The sequence below is a fragment of the Gossypium hirsutum genome, chromosome D01 (genome assembly GCF_007990345.1).
Source record: "Gossypium hirsutum isolate 1008001.06 chromosome D01, Gossypium_hirsutum_v2.1, whole genome shotgun sequence".
NCBI lineage: Eukaryota > Viridiplantae > Streptophyta > Magnoliopsida > Malvales > Malvaceae > Gossypium > Gossypium hirsutum.
The window spans coordinates 18,442,127-18,464,566 of record NC_053437.1 but is presented as its reverse complement, the minus strand read 5'-3'; the positions used below and the strand labels follow the sequence as shown (position 1 = coordinate 18,464,566).

The 22,440-nt window shown below is 31.5% G+C and overlaps 1 protein-coding gene across 1 annotated transcript; it reads left to right on the top strand.

Moving 5' to 3' along the window:
* Positions 1 to 16,269: 16,269 nt before the first annotated feature.
* Positions 16,270 to 19,326, top strand: LOC107922099 (uncharacterized TPR repeat-containing protein At1g05150). The gene has a single exon (XM_016851937.2). It carries the CDS (start codon positions 16,713 to 16,715, stop codon positions 19,107 to 19,109), a length of 2,397 nt encoding a protein of 798 aa, XP_016707426.1. The 5' UTR covers positions 16,270 to 16,712; the 3' UTR covers positions 19,110 to 19,326.
* The last annotated feature ends 3,114 nt before the right edge of the window (positions 19,327 to 22,440 follow it).

Genomic DNA, 22,440 nt, shown 5'->3' with positions numbered 1-22,440 from the left:
TGTTTCACTAATGATATTTTAGCACATTAAATATGTATTGCAGTTTAAAAATAATAAAGTAGATTATAAATTATATTTTATAGTATTATATATTATGATTTTAGTAAATTCATATAAGAATATTTAATATTAAGAATTTTATTAAATTATATATTTTTATTACATTATATTTAATAATAATTATTTTAGATTATATTTTATAGTATTATATATTATGATTATAGTAAATTCATATAAGAATATTTAATATTAAGAATTTTATTAAATTATTTATTTTTAACAAATTATATTTAATAATAATTATTTTAAATTATATTTTATAGTATTATATATTATGATTTTAGTAAATTCATATAAGAATATTTAATATTAAGAATTTTATTAAATTATATATTTTTATTAAATTATATTTAAAAATAATTAATTTAAATTATATTTTATAGTATTATATATTATGATTTTAGTAAATTCTAAGAATATTTAATATTAAGAATTTTATTAAATTATATATTTTTACTAAATTATATTTTTAATAATAATTATTTTAAATTTTATTTTATAGTGTTATATATTATGATTTTAGCAAATTCATTTAAGAATATTTAATATTAAGAATTTTATTAAATTATATATTTTTATTAAATTATATTTAAAATAATTAATTTAAATTATATTTTATAGTATTATATATTATATTTTTAGTAAATTCTAAGAATATTTAATATTAAGAATTTTATTAAATTATATATTTTTACTAAATTATATTTTTAATAATTATTATTTTAAATTATATTTTATAGTATTATATATTATGATTTTAGTAAATTCATTTAAGAATATTTAATATTAAGAATTTTATTAAATTATATATTTTTATTAAATTATATTTAAAAATAATTAATTTAAATTATATTTTATAGTATTATATATTATGATTTTAGTAAATTCTAAGAATATTTAATATTAAGAATTTTATTAAATTATATATTTTACTAAATTATATTTTTAATAATTATTATTTTAAATTATATTTTATAGTATTATATATTATGATTTTAGTAAATTCATTTAAGAATATTTAATATTAAAAATTTTATTAAATTATTTATTTTTATTAAATTATATTTAATAATAATTGTTTTAAATTATATTTTATAGTATTATATATTATGATTTTATTAAATTCATATAATAATATTTAATATTAAGAATTTTATTAAATTATATATTTTTATTAAATTATATTTAATAATAATTATTTTAAATTATATTTTTAGTATTATATATTATAATTTTAGAAAATTCATATAAGAATATTTAATATTAAGAATTTTATTAAAGTATATATTTTTATTAAATTATATTTAATAATAATTATTTTAAATTATATTTTATAGTATTATATATTATGATTTTATTAAATTCATATAATAATATTTAATATTAAGAATTTTATTAAATTATATATTTTATTAAATTATATTTAATAATTATTATTTTAAATTATATTTTTAGTATTATATATTATGATTTTAGAAAATTCATATAAGAATATTTAATATTAAGAATTTTATTAAATTATATATTTTATTAAATTATATTTAATAATAATTATGTTAAAATATGATTAAATTATTTATTATTTATATTAATAATCTTATTAAAATTTAATAACAATAACAATAATCATCTACCTAAAAAAAATTCTGCTAAGGGTATTCTAGTCATTTTAGTTTTTTCCTTATACTATTACAACATCATTCCATTCAACTAAACACATGAATATTATTACGCCTCTATTCCATTACATTCAACCAAACAATTGAAATACTATTACGCATCTATTCCATTACAGCTCTATTTCATTACACTTCTATTCCATTACAGCGAATCAAATGTGCCCTTAAGGTTTAAGGGTGTAAAAAGTCATCAATTTTTTTTAAAAAAGAAAGTAGTTAAGCTCTTTTTTTTACTCAATTGGATATTTGAACTTTCAAAATGCATCAAAAAGACTCTCAAACTTTTTCAAAAACAGTAATTAAGCCACCTGCTTTTTTTTACTCAATTGGGTACTTAAATTGCCAAAATGTGTCAAAAAAACCCTAAAAAATTTTCAAAAAAAAGTAATTAAACCCTTGCCTTTTTTGCACTCAATTACGAAAATGCATCAAAAAGTCCCTTTAACCGTAAACTTTAACAGTTGACCGTTAAAGTTAACTGCCTTTAATTTTTTGAGTTAAAGCCACCCCGTGTCACAACCACTATGTCACATGTGACAAAAAAATTATAAAAAATATAAAATCGTAAAAAAATATAAAAATATAAAATTTTATAAAAAATCATAAAAAAATTATAAAATTCATCAAAAAGGTCCTTTAACCATTAACTTTCACCGTTGACCATTAAAGTTAACGATCGCCAATTTTTTCAGTTAAAGCCATCACGTGTCGCAACACAATGGGATACGTGGCAAAAAATGATAAAAAAATAAAAATTAAGAAAAGTTATAGAAAAATTATAAAATGCTTCTTTTGGTATGATCATTTTTATAATTATTTTACGAATTTTATATTTCTTACATTTTTATCATTTTCTTACGGCTTTATAAATTTTTCTATATTTCTATATATTTTATAAATTTTTACGATTTTTTATAAAATTTTATAATTTTTAAAAAAAATTATAATCTTTTTCTAATTTTTAATAAAAATTAAATATTTTTATATTTTTTATTAAAATTTAATAATTTTTATATTTTTTATTGATTTTTATTTTTATCATTTTTTGCCATATGCCACTTCATGTTGTGACACGTGATAACTTTAATTGAAAAATATTAGGGGCGGTTAGCTTTAACAGTTAACCGTTAGAGTTAACAGTCAAAGGGTCTTTTTGATGCATTTTGACAATTGAGTGCAAAAATAAAAAAAAGTAGGGGCTTAATTGTTTTTTAAAAAAAGTTTGAGGGCTTTTTTTTATACATTTTGACAGTTTAAATATCCAATTGAGTGTAAAAAAAAAGGAACTTAATTTTTTTTTTAATTTGAGAACTTTTTACATCTTTAAACCAAAACTTAATTATAGCATTTTAAAATTAGAAACAAATTCAAAACTTGAGCGATAATTTAAAATTTCTTGCAATTAATTCTTATAATATATAAAAATATTTATAATAGTATACTTTTTTTTTAATTTTGGGTAATTTCTTATAAAATTATATGAATTTTGTTGAAACAAAATCTAAAAGGTATATCCTTCTAACTGTTTTATTATTACTTTTTTGATATATTAGCAAAAGCAAAGCAAAGTAAGTCTAGTAGCAGATTAAGAAAACACTTTGGATTGATGCTGGAAGATCAAATTTGGAAAACGCAGCGGAAAATGTTTAAGGGAAAACGAGAATTTAAAAAACAAATCGAAAATATGAACTTGGTTGTGTTATCTAAAGTAATAAACACTTAATCAAAATCATAACTTTATGATTCGTCTAGGATGAATGCTTTGACCAAGTAGTCTTTTCCACTATCCTCAAGCTCACATCTGTCGAGTGTGGGTTCGCTTCGAATCAAAAAATTTTTCACAAAAATACGAAAATATTTCGAGTGGTTTCCGTTGAAGTACTTCGTAATTTCTTAAATTTTTCACAAAAATATGAAATTTTTTCAACAGAAATCATAGCTTTGCTCTCTACAACTTTTCTTAATTTCAATTGTATGAGAATAATGACTCATACTCTCTTTATACAGAGAGAGTTCGACTAGGATTAGAATTAATCACATTAATATTAAATTAACAAAATACTATCTATCTAAATATTAAATTAAATTTAATATCGCATATTAATATTAAATTAATAAAATACTATCTATCTGAATATTAAATTAAATTTAATATCGCATATTAATATTAAATTAATAAAATACTATCTATCTGAATATTAAATTAAATTTAATATCACATATTAATATTAAATTAATAAAATAATATCTATCTGAATATTAAATTAAATTTAATATCGCATATTAATATTAAATTAATAAAATAATATCTATCTGAATATTAAATTAAATTTAATATCTCATATTAATATCTAGATAAATATTAAATTAAATTATTTAAAAGAATATTATCTTTGGAAAAGTTACTTTGAAATCAAGTTATTCGATAGAGTCCTATTAGGAGTCTCGTTTTTCCACTGCTCTACCACTGAAAAACTATAGTTGCCAACCATCTATTGATCGCCGGGTCGCTATCGTCGCAGCTGCCATACCTGACGGTGCCATCGCTAGCACGACTCCCCCGACACCTTGAAACGTCGTCGTTTTGCTCGAATGGACCTGGTCGATTTGGTTCGGGGTAGTGATGGCCCGATCGGTTTGGTCCAACCACCGGTTGGAACGTCAAACCAGTGTCATACACAAGGCCTGATTCAATTAATTTTTGGGTTTCAATCTCGAGTTTTGGTTCTCGGGTTCAATTTTTTATTTTGGATCCAATTTTCAAGTTCAATTACTCACTAAACCAATTGTTTGACTTGAAAATTAATTTCCAAACATATCATATTTATTTTAGTTAATTTGATTAATTTAATTTTACTTGATAAAAATTAATTTTTCTAAAAATTACTGAGATTTTTCAAATTAAATTTTTAAAAAAAAATTTTAATGAAATTCTCTAGTTGAACAATTCTCATGACCACCTAATTTAATTCCAAGGCAAACTATAAAGAGTGAAAAGAATACCTAGTTACCGAAGACAAATGTATGGAACTCTTGATGATAGAAGCTTGTTTAGTGGAAGACTCAGTAGACCACTGGGTCATTGATTCGAGAGCCACTAATCATGTTTTTGTTTCTTTGTAGGGGTTCGGGGAAACGAAAGATCTTAGAGATAAGAGCTTATCGTTGCGGATCAGGAATAGGACAAGTGTGGCGACTAAAGTAGTAGGAGATTTACATATCTATTTTGATAATTTTAGAAAGATTATTTTAGAAGATATTTTCTATGTACCAAGTTTCAAAAGAAACTTAATTTATGTTATATTTTTATATAAAGACAATTTAACCATGATTTTTAATAATGGAGTTGCAATATTTAGAAATCGCAATCTTATCTGTAATGGATAGATGTCAAACAATCTCTATTTTTTCAAACCAAAAATGTACACATTGCTTGAGACTAAAATATCGAATAAAAGACTTTAAACCTCTCACTCTAACGAGGTGTAACTTTGGCATTTGAGACTTAGTCATATTAAACAAGAAATAATCACTAAACTTGTGAAAGACGACATCTTAAGTTCGCGTAAAGAAGTTGATCTTCCACAATATGAATATTGCTTGAAAGGTAAGATGACTAAGTGATCTTTTAATGCAAACGAAACGAGGGCCGGAAAACCTCTAAAACTTGTGCACACTAATGTATGTGGCCCCATGAGTGTTAGTGCAATAGGTGGTTACAAGTATTATGTAACCTTTATTGATGACAATTCCATATATGGGTATGCATACCTAATGCACCGTAAGAAGAAACCTTTGATAAATTCACAGAGTTTCATGTGGAAGTGAAGAAACAACTAGGTTTACCCATAAAAACACTTCGGTCTGGTCGAGGTGGGGAATATTTATCTGATGAGTTCTTAGGGTATCTCAGGGAGAATGATATTCTAGCCTAGTTAACTGCGTTGGGCACTCCACAACAGAATGGCGCGACAGAGAGAAGAAATCGAACATCGTTAGACATGGTATGTTCGATATTAAGTTTGTAACACCCCAAACCCAACCTAGACGTTATGGTCGTATCTGGTAATGTCACACGATAGTGTTTTTGAAACATCGTTGTTACGTTGAAAACATTCCATATTATTATCTTTAGTAAACCTTTGTTAGAACTTAGGAAGTCATCTTTATTCATTTAAAACATTTGTTTTGAAACATCCCTCGTCGCGAAAGCTTTAATAAAACAGTCTAAGTGATCATGCGTTTAGAAACTACTTTAACTTTTTGAAAACCAAATTTCCTATGACCAGCAAGTATAAAACCATAAAGTAAAATAAATAAATAAAAACCCAAAATTTAAAACCAAAGTCCCAGAGGGTCCTTAAATTACAACCCAAATCATCAATAATAATTAAATTATAAAACGTAAATTGAAAACCATGAAGTCCAAAAATTTCTGTGGTCGCCGCTGAGTCTTCCGTCACATCGATCTGTCTAAGTCTAGGGATTACCTGTGCACATTAAACAAAAGGGTAAGTTTACGTAAACTCGGTGTGTAATCTCGCAGAAACAAACAAATAATCAGTATTCACAGTGCACAGTTGAACAGTCTTGGGCCTAAGCCCTTTTTAGTATCAATGACAGTTTGGGCTTTAGCCTATCTCAGTATAGTGTCAAAAATGCAGTAGGGCCTTAGCCCATCACAGTATCAGTAGCAGTAACAATTATGCAGTAGCAAAATCCTACCCATCCAGCCTCTACACGCCATCTCCGTCCAACCCTACACTCCATGTGGGGATATAATCAACTCGCCCATCCCTACACTCCAAGTAGTACCGAATGCGGCACAAAACAGTAGTTTGCAGCTGAGCTGCCAGTAAATTAGGCTTAAAGCCTTTCAGTACACTTCCTCCGAATAATAACCCCCAACCCAATGCAATGCAACATACAATAGATGATATGCTATTAAGCAATTCCAGTACATATATTCGGTTCAGAGATTAACATGCTCAGTACAGATATCATTCAGTCAATTTCACACATTTAGGGGTTTAAGTAGCGCTTACCGACCTTATAGTAGGTTCATAGTCGACTTGGGCAACCCGTGCAACCTTAGAAACATTTCGGTAAAAATGGGCCCACACGCCCGTGTGTGCCCGTGTGGCCCACTCGGCCCAAATTGGCTTTGGCCGTGTGGTCCATTTTTAATGTAACTCATGCTAGGTAAATATTCATATATGTTTTCACTATTTACTTATATGTTCATTCAAACCTGTCTACTTGAGTCATTGTCCCTAAATCATTTATATCTTGAGCTACAAAATTTCAAATTAAGATCCGCTTCATGTTTTCAAACTAGACTCAAATACCTTTCTACCATAAAAATTTTAGATTTTATAGTTTATCAAATAAGTACAGTAAAATCTTCAAATCTATCTCGATTCTGCTGTTTGACAGCTTTAACCTTTCCTTACTAAAAATTATTTATCTCTTAGTACGAAATTTGAATGATGTTTCCATTTTTTCTCTTGAAAATAGACTCGTTAAGGATTTAAACATATAAATTTAAGCCCTTAATTATTTTTTTACAATTTTTGATGGTTTTTTCAAAGCCAGAACAGGGGAACCCGAACCCATTTTGACATTGTCTCACAAAATTCATTATATCTCATAACTTACAATTTTGTTGCTTACACTGTTTCTTCCATGAAAAACTAGACTCAATAAAATTTAATTTTGTATTTTATTTAACCTTTAACTCAATTTTCACTATTTTTTATAATTTTTCAAACTTAGACTATTGCTGCTGTCTAAAACTATTTTAGTGTAGAATGTTGATTTCCAAGTTTATAACACCCTTATTTCCTTTCTCTACAATTTTTCGCATCATTTTCTCTTATTTCTCGACATCAAGCAATTTTGGCTTTTCTCCAAATCCCATTTTCTGTGTTTCGGGTACACACCTGGTATCGTTTCTAATGCGTAAGCACTCCTAAGGCTCCAGAACCTAAAAATTGACCAACAAATCTCCAGATTAATCACTTAATTCGTTTTTAATCAACCAATTTTGGAAGGAACTCGACTAAAAACCTAACAAAACCCTTACCTCGCTTGAGTAACCACGACTTCGCACAATTACAGCGTCGATTTAAAACCACCAGCCCCATGATTAACTCCTAAACACCAAAAAGGAATCCCTCTTTTAGAGATTAACCAAGAACGATTAACAATAGACAAAACCGTTACTTACCAAACACACCCAACCAACGATGAACAACAAAATCAATTGGAAAATAAAGAAAAAAAACGGAAGGGGAAAAATAATGGAAATTTCGGCAGCAACTAAGGGAAATAATCAGCAGATGAGGGAAAAAAGAAGAAGAAAACGTCAAAACAAGTTTGGGTAATTGGAGAGAAAATCGAAACTCTACATTTTTTTTTGCAACAAAAAGATAACCAGATTATTTTCTGATAACCTCTCCCCCATTATCTCCTAAAATCACTCCCTATTAACCCACTAAAACACAACTACTCAGAATTTTCCCCCAACACAACTTTTAGCCAAAATTGGAGCAAAAATACTGTCTCTGTGCCATCATAGAGAATTGAATACAAGACCTCCTTCACACAAACACTCCACTTATCCACCAGACTAGTAGGCACATTCTGTTAATTATTTTCCAACTTTTACTTAAAAGCCTACTGACCAAATATTCATAAAAATACCAAAATTTTCTTAAGTCATGGCTTGAATTTGGGACCTCTTACACACCCAAAACACTTAACCACTGAAGCAGATACATAGTTGTGTCACACCTTCGCAAGAACAAAAATAAAAATTCTGAGGCGTTACAAAGTTATTCGAAACTACCAATATATTTTTGAGGATACGTTATATAAATGGCTTATTATATTTTGAATGATGTGCCAGCTAAGGGAGCATCGAAAAACCATACGAATTGTAGCATGACAGGAAGTCGAATCTTAATCATTTTAGGATTTGGGGATGCTCGACCAACGTATTGGATAAATTTGTGAGGAAGATGAACTTACGAACAGAATTGTGCATGTTTGTACAATATCTAAAGAGAACAAAGGGTGGTTTATTTTATAACCCGAAAGAGCAAACTGTTATGATCTCAGCTCATGCTACCTTTCTTGAAGAAAGTTACATGAATGACTTCAAACCTCGGAGTAAAGAGGTACTCTATGAGCTTTCAAGAATTATGCAAAACCCTACAGAAATGGTTCTAGAACCAACTCCTAATAGTAGACCTGTATGACAGGAATGATGTGACAACTAAGGGAGCATCGAAAACCCATACGAATTGTAGCATGTCAGGAAGTCAAATCTTAATCATTTTAGGATTTGGGGATGATCGACCAACGTATTGGATAAATATGTGAGGAAGTTGAACTTACGAATAGAATTGTGCATGTTTGTACAATATCTAAAGAGAACAAAGGGTGGTTTATTTTATAACCTAAAAGAGCAAACTGTTATGATCTTAGTTCATGCTACCTTCCTTGAAGAAAGTTACATGAATGACTTCAAACCTCGGAGTAAAGAGGTACTCGATGAGCTTTCGAGAATTATACAAAACCCTACAGAAATGGTTCTAGAACTAACTCCTAATAGTATACGTGCAAATGATCAGCAACATAGGGAGCCTTGTAGTAGTGGAAGGGATCTAAGAGGCCTGAGTTCTTTCAATCTAGCAAAAGTGTTTTTAACATTAAGTCTACCGAACATAAAGATGATGACCCACTCACATATGACAAAGCGATGTAGAGCGTTGATTCCTAGCTCTAGAAAATAACTATGAAAGCTAAGATGGACTTTATGTATTCCAACTCAGTATGAGAACTTGTAGACTTACCGGAAGGGATAAAACCCATAGGTGTAAGAGTTTCTACAAGAGGAAAAGAAATACGGATGGAAAAGTGGACTTAAAGGTTCAGACTTAAAGGCATCGATTACGAATAAATCTTCTCTCCAGTTTCCATGCTCAAGTCAATTCGCATATTACTATCCATTGCGACGGTTTTCAATTACGATATCTAGAAAATAGATGTCAAGACAGTGTTTTTGAATAACTATCTTGAAGTGAGCATCTACATTATGCAACCCACTGGATATATAACTAAAGGTAATGAGCATAAAGTTTGCAAACTGCTTAGATCTATATATGGACTTTAGCAAGCATCTTGCTCATGGAATCAAAGATTTGATCAAGCGATCAAGACTTTTGAATTTGAGCAAAACGTAGATGAACCTTGTGCTTATAAGCGTTTAAGGGATGGAAAAATGGTCTTTCTCATTTTAGATATCAATGATATTCTACTCATTTAGAATTATGTAGGGATATTGTTATCGGTTAAACTGTGGTTAAAGCAACAGTTCAGTATGAAAGACTTGGATAGCTAATTTTGTTCTAGGTATTCGAAGTATTATGCAATGAACGATTCGAAGAAGGGAAATCAACCATCCGTATTGGTATTTCATCTCTCTTTTGAGGATTGTTCTAAGATAATGGAAGAAAGAGAGAACATGAGTCAGGTTTCTTATGCTTTAGTAGTAGGAAGTCTCATGTATGTTATGTTATGCACACGATCAGATATCTGTTTTGTAATGGGGTTGGTAAGTTGGTATCAAGCTAATCCAAAACCAAGACACTAGCAAGAAGTTAAGCATATACTCAAGTATTTACGGAGAATGAGGGATTATATACTTGTGTATTCCGAAGGAGATCTTACTCCTATCAAATATACTGATTTTGAATTCCAAACATGTTAGGATTCGATTCGAGGAAATCGACATTGAGTTATGCGTTATACTTTTTTCCTAAACGATGGGTCCATAGTGTGAATAAGTGTCAAGCAAGGTTACATCGTTAACTTCATTATGGAGGGCTAAATATGAGGTATGGAAAAGCTATGACATTATAACAGTGCGAATATAGCTAAACCTAAAAGAAACCACATAAGGAAAAAATACATTAAGGGAAACGAGAGTGTTTGACAGAATAGTGGATGTAGTAAAAAATCGCATCTAAGGACAAACCCTGGGGATTTGTTTAGCCAAGACTCTTATAGCTAAAGAGCTCTTTGGGAAACATACGGAGGGTATAAGAATGTAAAACCTGACTCATCTGCTTTACTAGGGCATGTGGGAGACTGTTGGATTTGGTGCCCTTAGTGTAGTATTTTTGTCTAAGTACACTTGTAATATTTCAAATAGATTAGTTAATAAAACCATTCATGAATTACATTAATATTTTGTATATTGTCCTCACATGGTTTTTGTATGTAAAATAAAATAGAAACAAATATTGCTCAGTGATTGTCTAATGTTTAACTAATACTAAGCGGTACTACGTGGTCAGATCGTAATATGAAAATACAGCTTGTATTAGTAGAAAAACCTAAACATTTCCTTAGTTTAATCAGAAATGAGCAAACCAATTAAAAGATTAATATGTCATTTATCAATCCAATTGGAGAGATGTCTTGTCTTGGGCATCCGAGCAGATGACTCTCAAAAGATAGAGACATAGGTGTGACTGATTGGACTGACAGTACATCAGACATGACCCAAGCAGAATAGATCCTGAATTTGTTTATGGATTTATTCACTTGTGATGTTCATAATGTGGCATACCTAAATTATGAGTGGATGGCGGACTATGTATGCATGACTCGTACACTTTAATGTAAGTTAAAGCCTAAGTTCAAATAGATAAGGAACCGACCGTTAGTGCGCTTGGTGTACGACTTCTGTAGTATGTAGCGCCATTCACAATAGTGGAATTCATTGCCTAAAACATGGATAAATGAAATCTTGTCATTGGCATTACATGGTTGATGAAAAGTAAATGTGGCCACGGGTCATCGGTCTTTGTGATGGCTGACTCGATCACTATTTGATAATGATTGACTTTTCATGAAGGAAGATATAATGGTTACCATGAGATAAAATAGGATCATATTGAGAGAACGGATATTATCCCAAAAAGATCAATGATATCCTATGAGGGTAACACACTTATGGCAAGGTCATTGGACGAGCACTGAGTAGTTGCTTTCATAATGGTATGTCGTTGGGAGAGCTCAATCACGATACCATAGTGGAATGACTTCATGACTAAATGAGTTTATAATTAATAGGTGAAAAAACAGAACTTAATTATAAATAATTTGACCCTCAACTACATATGTCCAATTGGTCTCTTCGCTTACTCGTTAAAACCATAAATGAATTGCTTGTTAGAATAAAAATAACTGAAATGAATAAGAAGAGAGAAATGAGAATCATTCAGGAATGATTATGGTTTTCTCTGAAATGGAGAAATAGAATTATTTGGAAATGAATGTAGGTTTCAAAAAATGGAAATGATCTATTTGTAATCCTATATGAATTACTTAAAAAATTATTGGAAGAATAAATTTATGTCTTTAGACTGTTTTAAAGCCTAAAAATAAAAACAAATCATTTAGTCATAGTGAACATGTTGAGTTGTGAAATATTGAACATATTTTCTCGAAATTTACCAAGGGTAAAATTGTCAAAATTTTACTGGGGGTAAAATAGGGATAAGAAAATTGTTTTATATGTAAATATTAAAGTTTATTTTGAGAAATAAAAAAAATTGAATCGGGTTGGATCACATTACAGAGTACTGGGTCAAAAAGGCCTAGGAAGTACACGTAATTGGGCCCGATGTGAAAGAGGCCCAAATACTAGGGTGTGTCGTCCACCCTAGTCCTATTCTAAGTAGGATGTTATTTTTCTATTTGAAATAAACCATGACAACTCAACAAGGGTTCTACCTTCTTTTCCTATAAATAGATGGAACCGGTAGAGTTATTAATACAACTTTGAGAGATTGTTATTCTGGCGAAAAATAGGGATAATTTATTTTCAACAATTATATATATTTTTCCGGAATAACAATTCTACTGATTTTTATTAAGAAGAGAGAATTTCTGTTTTCACCCCAAAAGGAGAGAACTTTTTCTAGTTTTGTGTTTCGATTCAATTGGTTCGAACCCACACTCGAAGCAGTTCGCTATATGAGAATAGCGGAGAAGATCGTTTGGTTGAAAGTTGGGAACAACAAATGTCCATTAATCCGAAAAGAAATGTACGAATTTAGTTAAGGTTTATTGCTATAAATATCACAAATCAGGTCGATTTTCAAATTTTTAATTTTCCATTGTGCAAGAAAATTGTTTTCAAATTGAGATTTTTCCAACAATTGCATAATCCGATGTTTGTGTGAAAAACATAAGGTTAGTAAATGTACTAGAAACATATGAACCATACTGACTAGGAAGTGCACCCATCGGTATAGAAGTCGAGGCTGTAGCTGATGATGATGAACTTGATGTATGTACTCCCGATCGCGGCTTAATGTGAGGTCGTGTTGGTCTTGTATGACGAATTTGTCTACTCCTTTCCTCATTCGACAATAGATATGGCTTACCATGAAGTTTAAACCGTGTCATGTAATCCAAATACATTGCCAAATCGGTTTGAAATTTGGTTCATTCATAGGCATGAATTCATACCTATGTTCCCATAAATAGATATATCTAGCATGGAATTTAGGCCAATCTTCATTGGTTCTCCTTCACAAGTTAATATTGTGAAGTTCATTGAGGTTCCGAAATGAGGGCAGAATATTTTACACAAACCCAAACTGGCGTATCACTCGATCAGACGTGCCAAATGTTACGATTTGTCAAAAATTCAATCAAGATGCATTCTTGAATTCTCAAATCAAAGTATGACATTCATTCAAATTGCAATATTAAATTATAAATTTTATTACATACCTAATATTAAATTTCAAATCCTTTACGAAATTATTATGTAATTGAAAAACTCAAAAACTAACATCGGCTTCTGACCGTTGATCTAACAATAACCGAATATCTTTAAGCTCATTTGGTATACCTATATGACTCGTGTCATTGTTCCACCTGTTCAAATAATATGTTATTCCAAAAATATAATAATGAAAAAAAATATGATAATTATACTATTAAATGAATCTTATCTTATTACGAGTGGAAATTGATAATGGAAGTTTTCTCGAGGACGTAAAAATGGTAAGTGGTGCTATGCTTGTGACTGAAGAAAGAGTATACAATCACTAATTTTAATTTTCTATGCTTTAATTTCTTGACACATCTCTCGGTACAATGTAGTCAAGATAGTTGATCATCAATTGAGTTGTTTGGCTTCTTTTAAGTCGATTAGTTGTAGGAGTCACCTTAAATGTACTAGATTTTGAGAATTATTTGGCATCAGAAGACCTCCGATCAACCTCAATATGAATGCTTGAGTGAATTTTTGTCTTTCAATTGCACTAGAAGAGTTGTCGAGATGTGAGAAATCTTCTAACCATTTCATATCTATCTGGTTACCAATAAACTTATTTAGCACATTGCCTAATCGTTAGTGGCAAATTGTACTCCAATCAACAATGTGCACTACCCCCGTAGCGATTGACTCATCAACTAATAGACCGAGTTGTAATGCTACATCCTCGAGTGTAATCGTACACTCACCGCACGAAAGATGGAATGTGTGTGTCGGGTCTCCTTCTTTCCACCAAAGAACTGATAAGTGTAGGCTCCAATTTAGCCCTGTCGAGCATATGAGACACGTATAAGAAGCTTGCCTCTTCTAATTATTGTTCAATAACACGTAGTGCTCTCACACTTAAATTGTGTATATTTGTTTCGGTAACCCGATCTTCGTCCAGATTATATAAACATAAAAAAATAAAAAATTATTAATAACTTAATAATATTAGTTAAAACAAAAATATAATAATATCTTTTTACCATTCATAATTGGATGTCAAAAATATGTTTGAGATCTAAACGAATTAAAGGTGACGTTTTAAAAATATTTAAGATGGTTAAAATCAAAAGAAGAAAATAGTTGAGAGAGTTGAGAGAATATGATTGAATGAAAAAAAATTAAAAGTGTAAAATATATATATATATAGGAAAAAATTGTAGCCCTTGATTCCAATAGCCCTTGATTCTAGTGGTGCTGTTGACAATCCAATGGTTAATATATATATATTTATTTTTAGATAAATCAGGCGGATGCTACGTGGCAAAAATACACTTTACAAAAGAAAAACCTATAGGACAAATGACCAAAAAAAGCCATCTTTTTCAAAAATTACCGAAATGGGCCAATTATTTAATTATTTACCGGAATGGTTTATTTTCCGCGAAATCGCGTCCACGTTAGCGCGATGTCAGGGTACGCGCCAGGAAATCGCATTCACGTCAGTGTGATTTGCTTACGTGGACACAAATCGCGCCCTCTAGGACGCGATTTGCTGACGTGGATGAACAATTTCTCATTTTTAGCTTGGAAAACTTTGAAAGGCCATAACTTTTCGCTCGGTTGTCCGATTGAGACGATTTTTTTTTGATTTCAAATAAATTTTCGAGATCTACACGCTGACAAACTGCCGAAGGCGATTTGCCACACTTTTCATCGAAAAAGATCCCTTTTTGCCCCTAAAATTTGATTTTTTCGATTTAAAATTAAATTTTGAAACATTCAAATCATTATTTGTAGTGTGTGTATATGTTAATAGTTACGTACAGAAAAGTCAACTGAATATAATTTTATATTAAATTCATTTAAGTTCTTCTCAAACGACCAATGATTTTAACTGTCTTAATTATATGAGTTACCGATGCCTTTGTCTAAGCATCGATGAGCTAACATTTTATATAAGTTATTTCTAATTGTAATTAGCACTTTCTATCATTATGCAGGTTGCTTTTCCTAACTTGGAGAAAATCACAATCTGCCATTTGAGGAACGCAAAGAGGATATGGCATAGCAAATTTCATAAGAATTCCTTTTCTATGCTAAAAGAGTTGATTGTTGAAGAATGTGATGTGCCATTTGAATCTTTTTTGTCCTAGAGGGCGCGATTTGTGTCCACGTAAGCAAATCGCGCTGACGTGGACGTGATTTCCTGGCGCGTACCCTGACATCGCGCTGACGTGGACGCGATTTCGCAGAAAATGAACCATTCCGGTAAATAATTAAATAATTGACCAATTTCGGTAATTTTTGAAAAAAATGGCTTTTTTTGGTCATTTGCCCAAACCTATATTCCTAAATTAAAAAAGAAAAACTATTTAAAACCTTAAAAATATTTTCAAACTGGATAGGCCTGATTTTACCGTTACCCTTCCTAAAATAGAAACAAACCATTCCTTTTAGGTTGTGATATTAATTCATTTGAAATAAACAGAAATGTGTTATTATACCCAACTCAACTAGCAAATTTGTCAATAGAATATTGGGTTAAGACTGAGTTTAGTTGAGATTTATCTTTCCTTGATGATGATGTGACTTTATACTCTATATGATATTGAAGTAACAAACTACGAAATAATGATATAACGAAGTTTGCAATTCCTGTGATATAACAAAAAAGATAGGGCAGTTGATTGTAATTAGTGCACTCTTTCGCCTTAAATTAAGCCCCTTTTTGTTTTACAGACTCAACATCCAACCAACCATTACCCTCTCTCTTTACCATTTATATTTAAATTTCATCCCCATTGAACGATCCTACACAATAACCAAGCTATTTTTCAAACCAAAACTCTGCTTTTTTGTGGGGTTTCCTTTGTTGTTGCCCCCACACCCTTATCATCATCTGAACCAGGGAAAACCAATTTTGAAACCAAAAAAAAAAAAGAAAAAAGAAAAGAAGAAAGAGCTCATCATCATCATCATCAATCTCTTCTCTTCATTCCCTTTATATAAAGCAAAAAAAGAAAAAAGAAACCCATCTTTTCTTTCTTTTTCTTTTCTTGGTCCCTCATTTCTCAAATCTTAAGCTTTGGTTGATTGGCTTTGGTTGGCATTTCCTTCTTCAGTTTTTCCGAGGATTAGGAGAAAAGAGAGGGAAAAAAAACGAATAAGGGTAGGAGGAAATGGCGACAAGAGGGAGTAGATCAGAGAAGGTGAAGAGGATTTTTCAGCAATTCGATAACAACCGTGATGGGGGTCTCAACAGAGATGAAATGGCAGCGTTGGTCGTCGCCGTTAACCCCAGAGTCAAATTCAGCGACGAACAACTCAACGCTATTCTCGACGAAGTCTTCCGGACCTACGGGGAGTTCATTGACGGCGAAAAGGGGTTAACTTATGACGGCTTGTTGAGAACTTACGACGATGGAGCCGGTGACGTTGACCGTGACTTCGATGCGCTAGGTCTCGAGCTCTATCCCGATGAAAACAAAGGCGCATCCATCGTCTCCGAAGCATCTTCTTCGTCGATTGCGGATGAGAGAGTAACGGAGTCACAGAGGAAGCAACGGACGACGGCGTGGGCCGGGTCACCGCACCACGAGATAGTTTTCGACGACACGTGGAAGCTGGTGGACGAATTGGAGATCTTGTTGAAGAGATTGCAAGCAAAACAAGCAAAAACTGGGAAATTTAAAAGCGACAATTTTGATGCGTATTCGGATGCGGGGTGGTCGAGGGAACTAGGACCCTCTGCAGAGCTTTCAGAAAAAAAGGTATATTGGGAAGAAACGGGTCCTGATTATGGCATTTTTGTCAAGGAATTGGGAGCTTTAAGGAGTAGAGCCGATGGGGCAAGGTCAAGAGAAGAAGCATTTGATGGACAAATGGCGATTGGGAGGGTTTTATATGAGCATCAGTTGTTTAAAGAAGCTTTGATTAGTTTCAAAAGGTCTTGCGAATTGCAGCCAATGGATGTGAGGCCACATTTTAGAGCTGGTAATTGTTTGTATGTGTTAGGGAAGTACAAAGAAGCTAAAGAAGAGTTTTTGTTGGCCTTGGAAGCAGCTGAGGCAGGTGGGAATCAATGGGGTTATTTGCTTCCTCAAATTTATGTCAATCTTGGGATTGCTCTCGAAGGAGAAGGTATGGTTTTAAGTGCTTGTGAGTATTATAGAGAGGCTGCCATCCTTTGTCCCACGCATTTTAGAGCTTTGAAACTTTTGGGTAGTGCTCTTTTCGGGGTTGGAGAGTATAGGGCAGCTGCAAAGGCTTTAGAAGAGGCTATTTTCATGAAACCAGATTATGCTGATGCACATTGTGATTTGGGATCAGCTTTGCATGCTCTGGGTGAAGATGAGAGGGCAATTGAGGTTTTCCAGAAAGCTATTGACTTGAAACCTGGTCATGTTGATGCTTTATACAATCTAGGTGGGCTTTATATGGACTTGGGTAGGTTCCAGAGAGCTTCTGAGATGTACACTAGGGTTTTAGCGGTGTGGCCGAATCATTGGCGGGCACAGCTCAATAAGGCTGTTTCTTTGTTGGGAGCTGGAGAAACTGAAGAAGCTAAGAAAGCTTTGAAGGAGGCTTTGAAAATGACAAACAGGGTTGAATTACACGATGCCATTTACCATTTGAAACAGCTGCAGAAGAAGAAGGTAAAGAGTAATGGTGGTGGCAATGGAGAAGGGGCTTTTGTAATAGTGGAGCCATCAAAATTCAAGACTGTGGGTGAGAAGACTACATTGAGGCAGGATTTAGGAAGTGCTATTCAAATTAGGGCTTTCCAGAGAATTACAAGATTGAGCCGTTGCAACGTAGATCTTTTGAAGAAGGAAATGAATGAAATTGATGTACCAGTCACCTACTCTGGTGGTGGAGGTCCTCAGAAATCCATTCGTAAGCCTAATTTGGAAGGAATTCTACGCAGATTACTTAGTTTTCTAAAACCTGAAACCTTTCAAGGAGCTGTCAAAGCTATAAATGAGAGAATCCTCTCTGTCTTGGATGAAACAGGATCAGGCAGGGTGGACTTGGGCATGTTTTATGCTGTTCTTGCTCCCATTTGTAATGGACCTCCAAATAAACGAAAAAGGATTGCCTTTGATGCACTCTTACGGCGGCCAGTAAATGAGGGTAGTTCTCAGATTAGAAAGGTGGATGCTGTACAGTACATCAAATGGTTGAGGGCTATTTATGTTCCTTCTCATGGAATTAGTGAAATCCTGGAAGTTCATGGAGAAACAGATTCCTCAATGGTATCTTTCAGTGAATTTCTTACCATGTTCGATGATCCTGATTGGGGATTTGGTATCATGTCCACTCTGTTGAAGTTAGAAAATGGAGATAGGAACCGTCATGGGCGCCGGGTTTGTGCAGTTTGCCGTTACCCAGTTATTGGTTCTCGCTTTAGGGAAGTGAAGTCTCATTTTAGTCTATGTAATCAATGCTACAGTGAGGGAAAAGTTCCCCCTAGCTTTAAACAGGATGAATATAAATTCAAAGAGTATGGGAGTGAAGCCGAAGCGATGAAAGATAAGTGCATGTACTTTACTTTGCAATCCCACAAATCTCCGTAACTAGTTGGTTTATAGTCATTTTACTCATCATGTACCATTCCATTGTGTTATTTTAGTCATCCAGTGTGCATTGTGCAATATATAGTTTCATCCAAATGTGTTCAGTGGGCATCATGCTCATGTACAATAAACCGTTTTCAAGCGCCCGGATTCTTAACAGTTGCTGTAGAGATCATTTTTTAACTGTTCAATGTATCAGCATCTTCTGCTTTGTTTATGGTAATGCTGAATTTGTTTGGAGATATTCATTGTTAAATGAAGAAAGATGTTAGCTTATGCTTTGGGGTTGGGGGTGTTCAAGAGTTTGATTCATGTTCATAGGCTTACCATGGGATTTCAATATCTTGGTTTGTTTTACTTGGTCTGCTTAGTTAGTGACTAGGATAGTGGGGAGTCTCCAGGTTGTGAAAGTTGGGACCATCATTAGCTGGGACTTGCTGGATTACAGGTAACATGGTTGGTTGACTGACTTTATCTAAAATTTCCCCAAATTTCCTCCCTTCCATGTCAATTAATCTTTGATCAGGGATCTGAAAATGATCAATCAAATACTGTGTGGGTCTTAATTGGATGGATAATGAGGTGAAATACTGGGGTCTGTATGAGTGAATACAAGGTCAAACCAACCACGAAAATAATAATAGCCTTTTTGTTTGTTTCAGTCTGGGCATCCAAATGCATAATTCCAAAAACTAAATGCTTGGTTCCAGCTTTTTATCATGACGATCTCCGCTAAGGAAATTTGTCACAAAGCACACAGATGGAAAGCCTTTGTACATTAAAACGGTCACATTGCACACATCAATAAGACAAAGTCATTAATATTTTATTTATTTCTATCCAAAACGTGTCTCAATGATCTCTTATAAAGCATATAACATGATTATATGAATAATTCTAAATTTAATTATCAATATATCAATTTTTTATATGAACTAGAATTCATCGCACTTTGTGAATTAAAAAATATTTTTTTAAAGTAAGTTATATTTTAAAAAAAAAAATAAAGTAATAGTTTTTAAGTAAATAATTATTTTTAATACTATTATTTATTAAGATTTAAAAGGTTTAAATTTATCTATGCACATTCACGTGCATAATATATAATTTAGAAAAAAAAAAAGGGAAGTTACGAAGAGTGAATGGCGTTTCAAATCAAAATTTAAAATAAGTATAATAAATATCTTATTAAATTATTATTTAGGAGGTTAATATATATAGTTGGACTTGAATTTGACAATTAATTCTTGGTATCTAAATTTTTTGGACTTAATTGGTATTTACATTTGAAAATTATAAGTTGACTTGGTACTTTTTTTTAGGTACATGACTAACACTATTAAAATACAATCACTCACCACCAATGGCATGGTGACATGTGGTAGTCTCCCATTTAAATATATATTTTTAATTTTTGCCACGTGTCAAAATATGAGATTGTCACATGTTATATGTTATTGGTCGTTAGTGTCATATTTTAATGGTGTTCGTCAGATACCTAAAAAAAGTATCAAGTTGGTTTACGGTTTTCAAATTTAGATATCAAGTAGGTACAAGTTGCCAATTCAAATACCTCCGAATATATTAATCCTATTATTTAAGGTAAATTATTTAGTCACTCAATTATTAGTCAGTTTTTTTTGTCACCTAACTATGAAAAGTTACAAAATGATCACCCAACTTTTCGATTTTTTCCTTTTTAGTCACCAATTGTTAAATGACTAACAAAAGTTAATGCGGTAGCTTTAGAAAATTGACATAATAATAACTTTAACCCTCAACATTTATCCATTGTGCCAATTTAATCTTGATTCTAAAAAATTGAACTCTCAATGTTTACACATGCAATTTGATCATTTTGTAGCTTTGCTTTTCTTTGTGACCCTTTTCGACATTATCCATACATTTGATTCAATGAGCAACAAGAAACAAAACAACTCAAATTTTGAAAAAAAAAAGGCTAATTCAATTGCTTGAAAATAAAAAAAATCCCGCTTCATTAATTCAATCCAATTGTAAGTCTAACAACTTTAAGAAAATAATTTTTTTAAGCTTTGATTTGCTTCATTAATGGAAGTCAACTCAAGCTAACAAAAAATGAATTAATTCATTGAGAGATATCAAGTTCTTAATCATTTGAAGTATAAGGAAAACAATGTATTTAAGGATTGTCTAGTTTAATAATAGATGAAGTTTTTGTAAAAAATATTATTGCTTTTATTTCTAGTTTTGTCATTGTGTATTAAATTATATTTTCATGTAAAATATAGGATACAATTAAGAAATGTGTAAATATTGAGGGCTAAAATATTAAAAATTAACACTAAATTGGTACAATATGTAAATGTTGAGGGCTAAATTTGTTGTTATGCCCATTTTAAAAATGGCCATGTCATCTTTCCATTACCAATTTAACAAAGGATGGCTAAAAAAAGAAAAAGAAAATCAAATAATTGGGTAACCATTTTGTAAATTTTCATAGTTAGATGACTACTAATGTAGTTTACCCTAAAATTTGGAAAACAAGGCCTTTAGGCTGTTTTATTTTTTTATTTAGGCCTTTAGGCTGATTTTAATTTTAATGAGAAAAATAGACCGGTTTTAGGAGAGAGAATGTAAAAGCGCGCCCAACTAGACACGCTTTCCCACAATGGTAACTTCAACGACTTTTTGACTGTTGCCTGCACCAAACGTTAAAAAAAATTAAAAATCATAATGGTTACTTTTTTAACCCTATAAATACCCCATAAATTTCATTTTTTTCATTCACATCCTTCTCTTAAACTCTCTCAACTCTCTCAAGCTTTTTATTCAAAATTTATTTATATTTTTATTTAAAAATAATATATTTTTAATTATATCGTATTTTATTCATTCGGATCAATTTCTCTAGAATGGATACCTCTTTAATCCGCTTCGACGACAACCATATTTCTGCTACCCAAATAGCAATGGTAATTTGTTATTTTTATATTTTCGTTATTTTTAATTATGTTAATTTTTTCGATAAATCTAAATAATTTTTTTATGTTGTAAATAGGTGGACGATTGTGTGCTAGAGGCGTTCATACATAATACAAGGGAGCCTTCGATCACTGAAATTCGTGGGTACTTACAAGAGGCTAGATTCTTGCGTGCGTCTTGCATACAAGAGGGCTGCAAACTCGATCCCACATTAATTAGCATGTTGGTGGAAAGATGGAGGCTTAAAACACACACTTTCCACCTTCTATACGGCAAAAGTAGAATCACACTCGAGGACGTAGCATTATAGCTCGGTCTGCCTGTGGATGGGCCAGCCATATAGGATCAACGATGGTTCTGGGAAAAG

What these genes read in the sequence shown, in the direction of transcription:
- LOC107922099 (XM_016851937.2), top strand. Translation starts at nt 16,713, where the DNA reads ATGGCGACAAGAGGGAGTAGATCAGAGAAGGTGAAGAGGATTTTTCAG.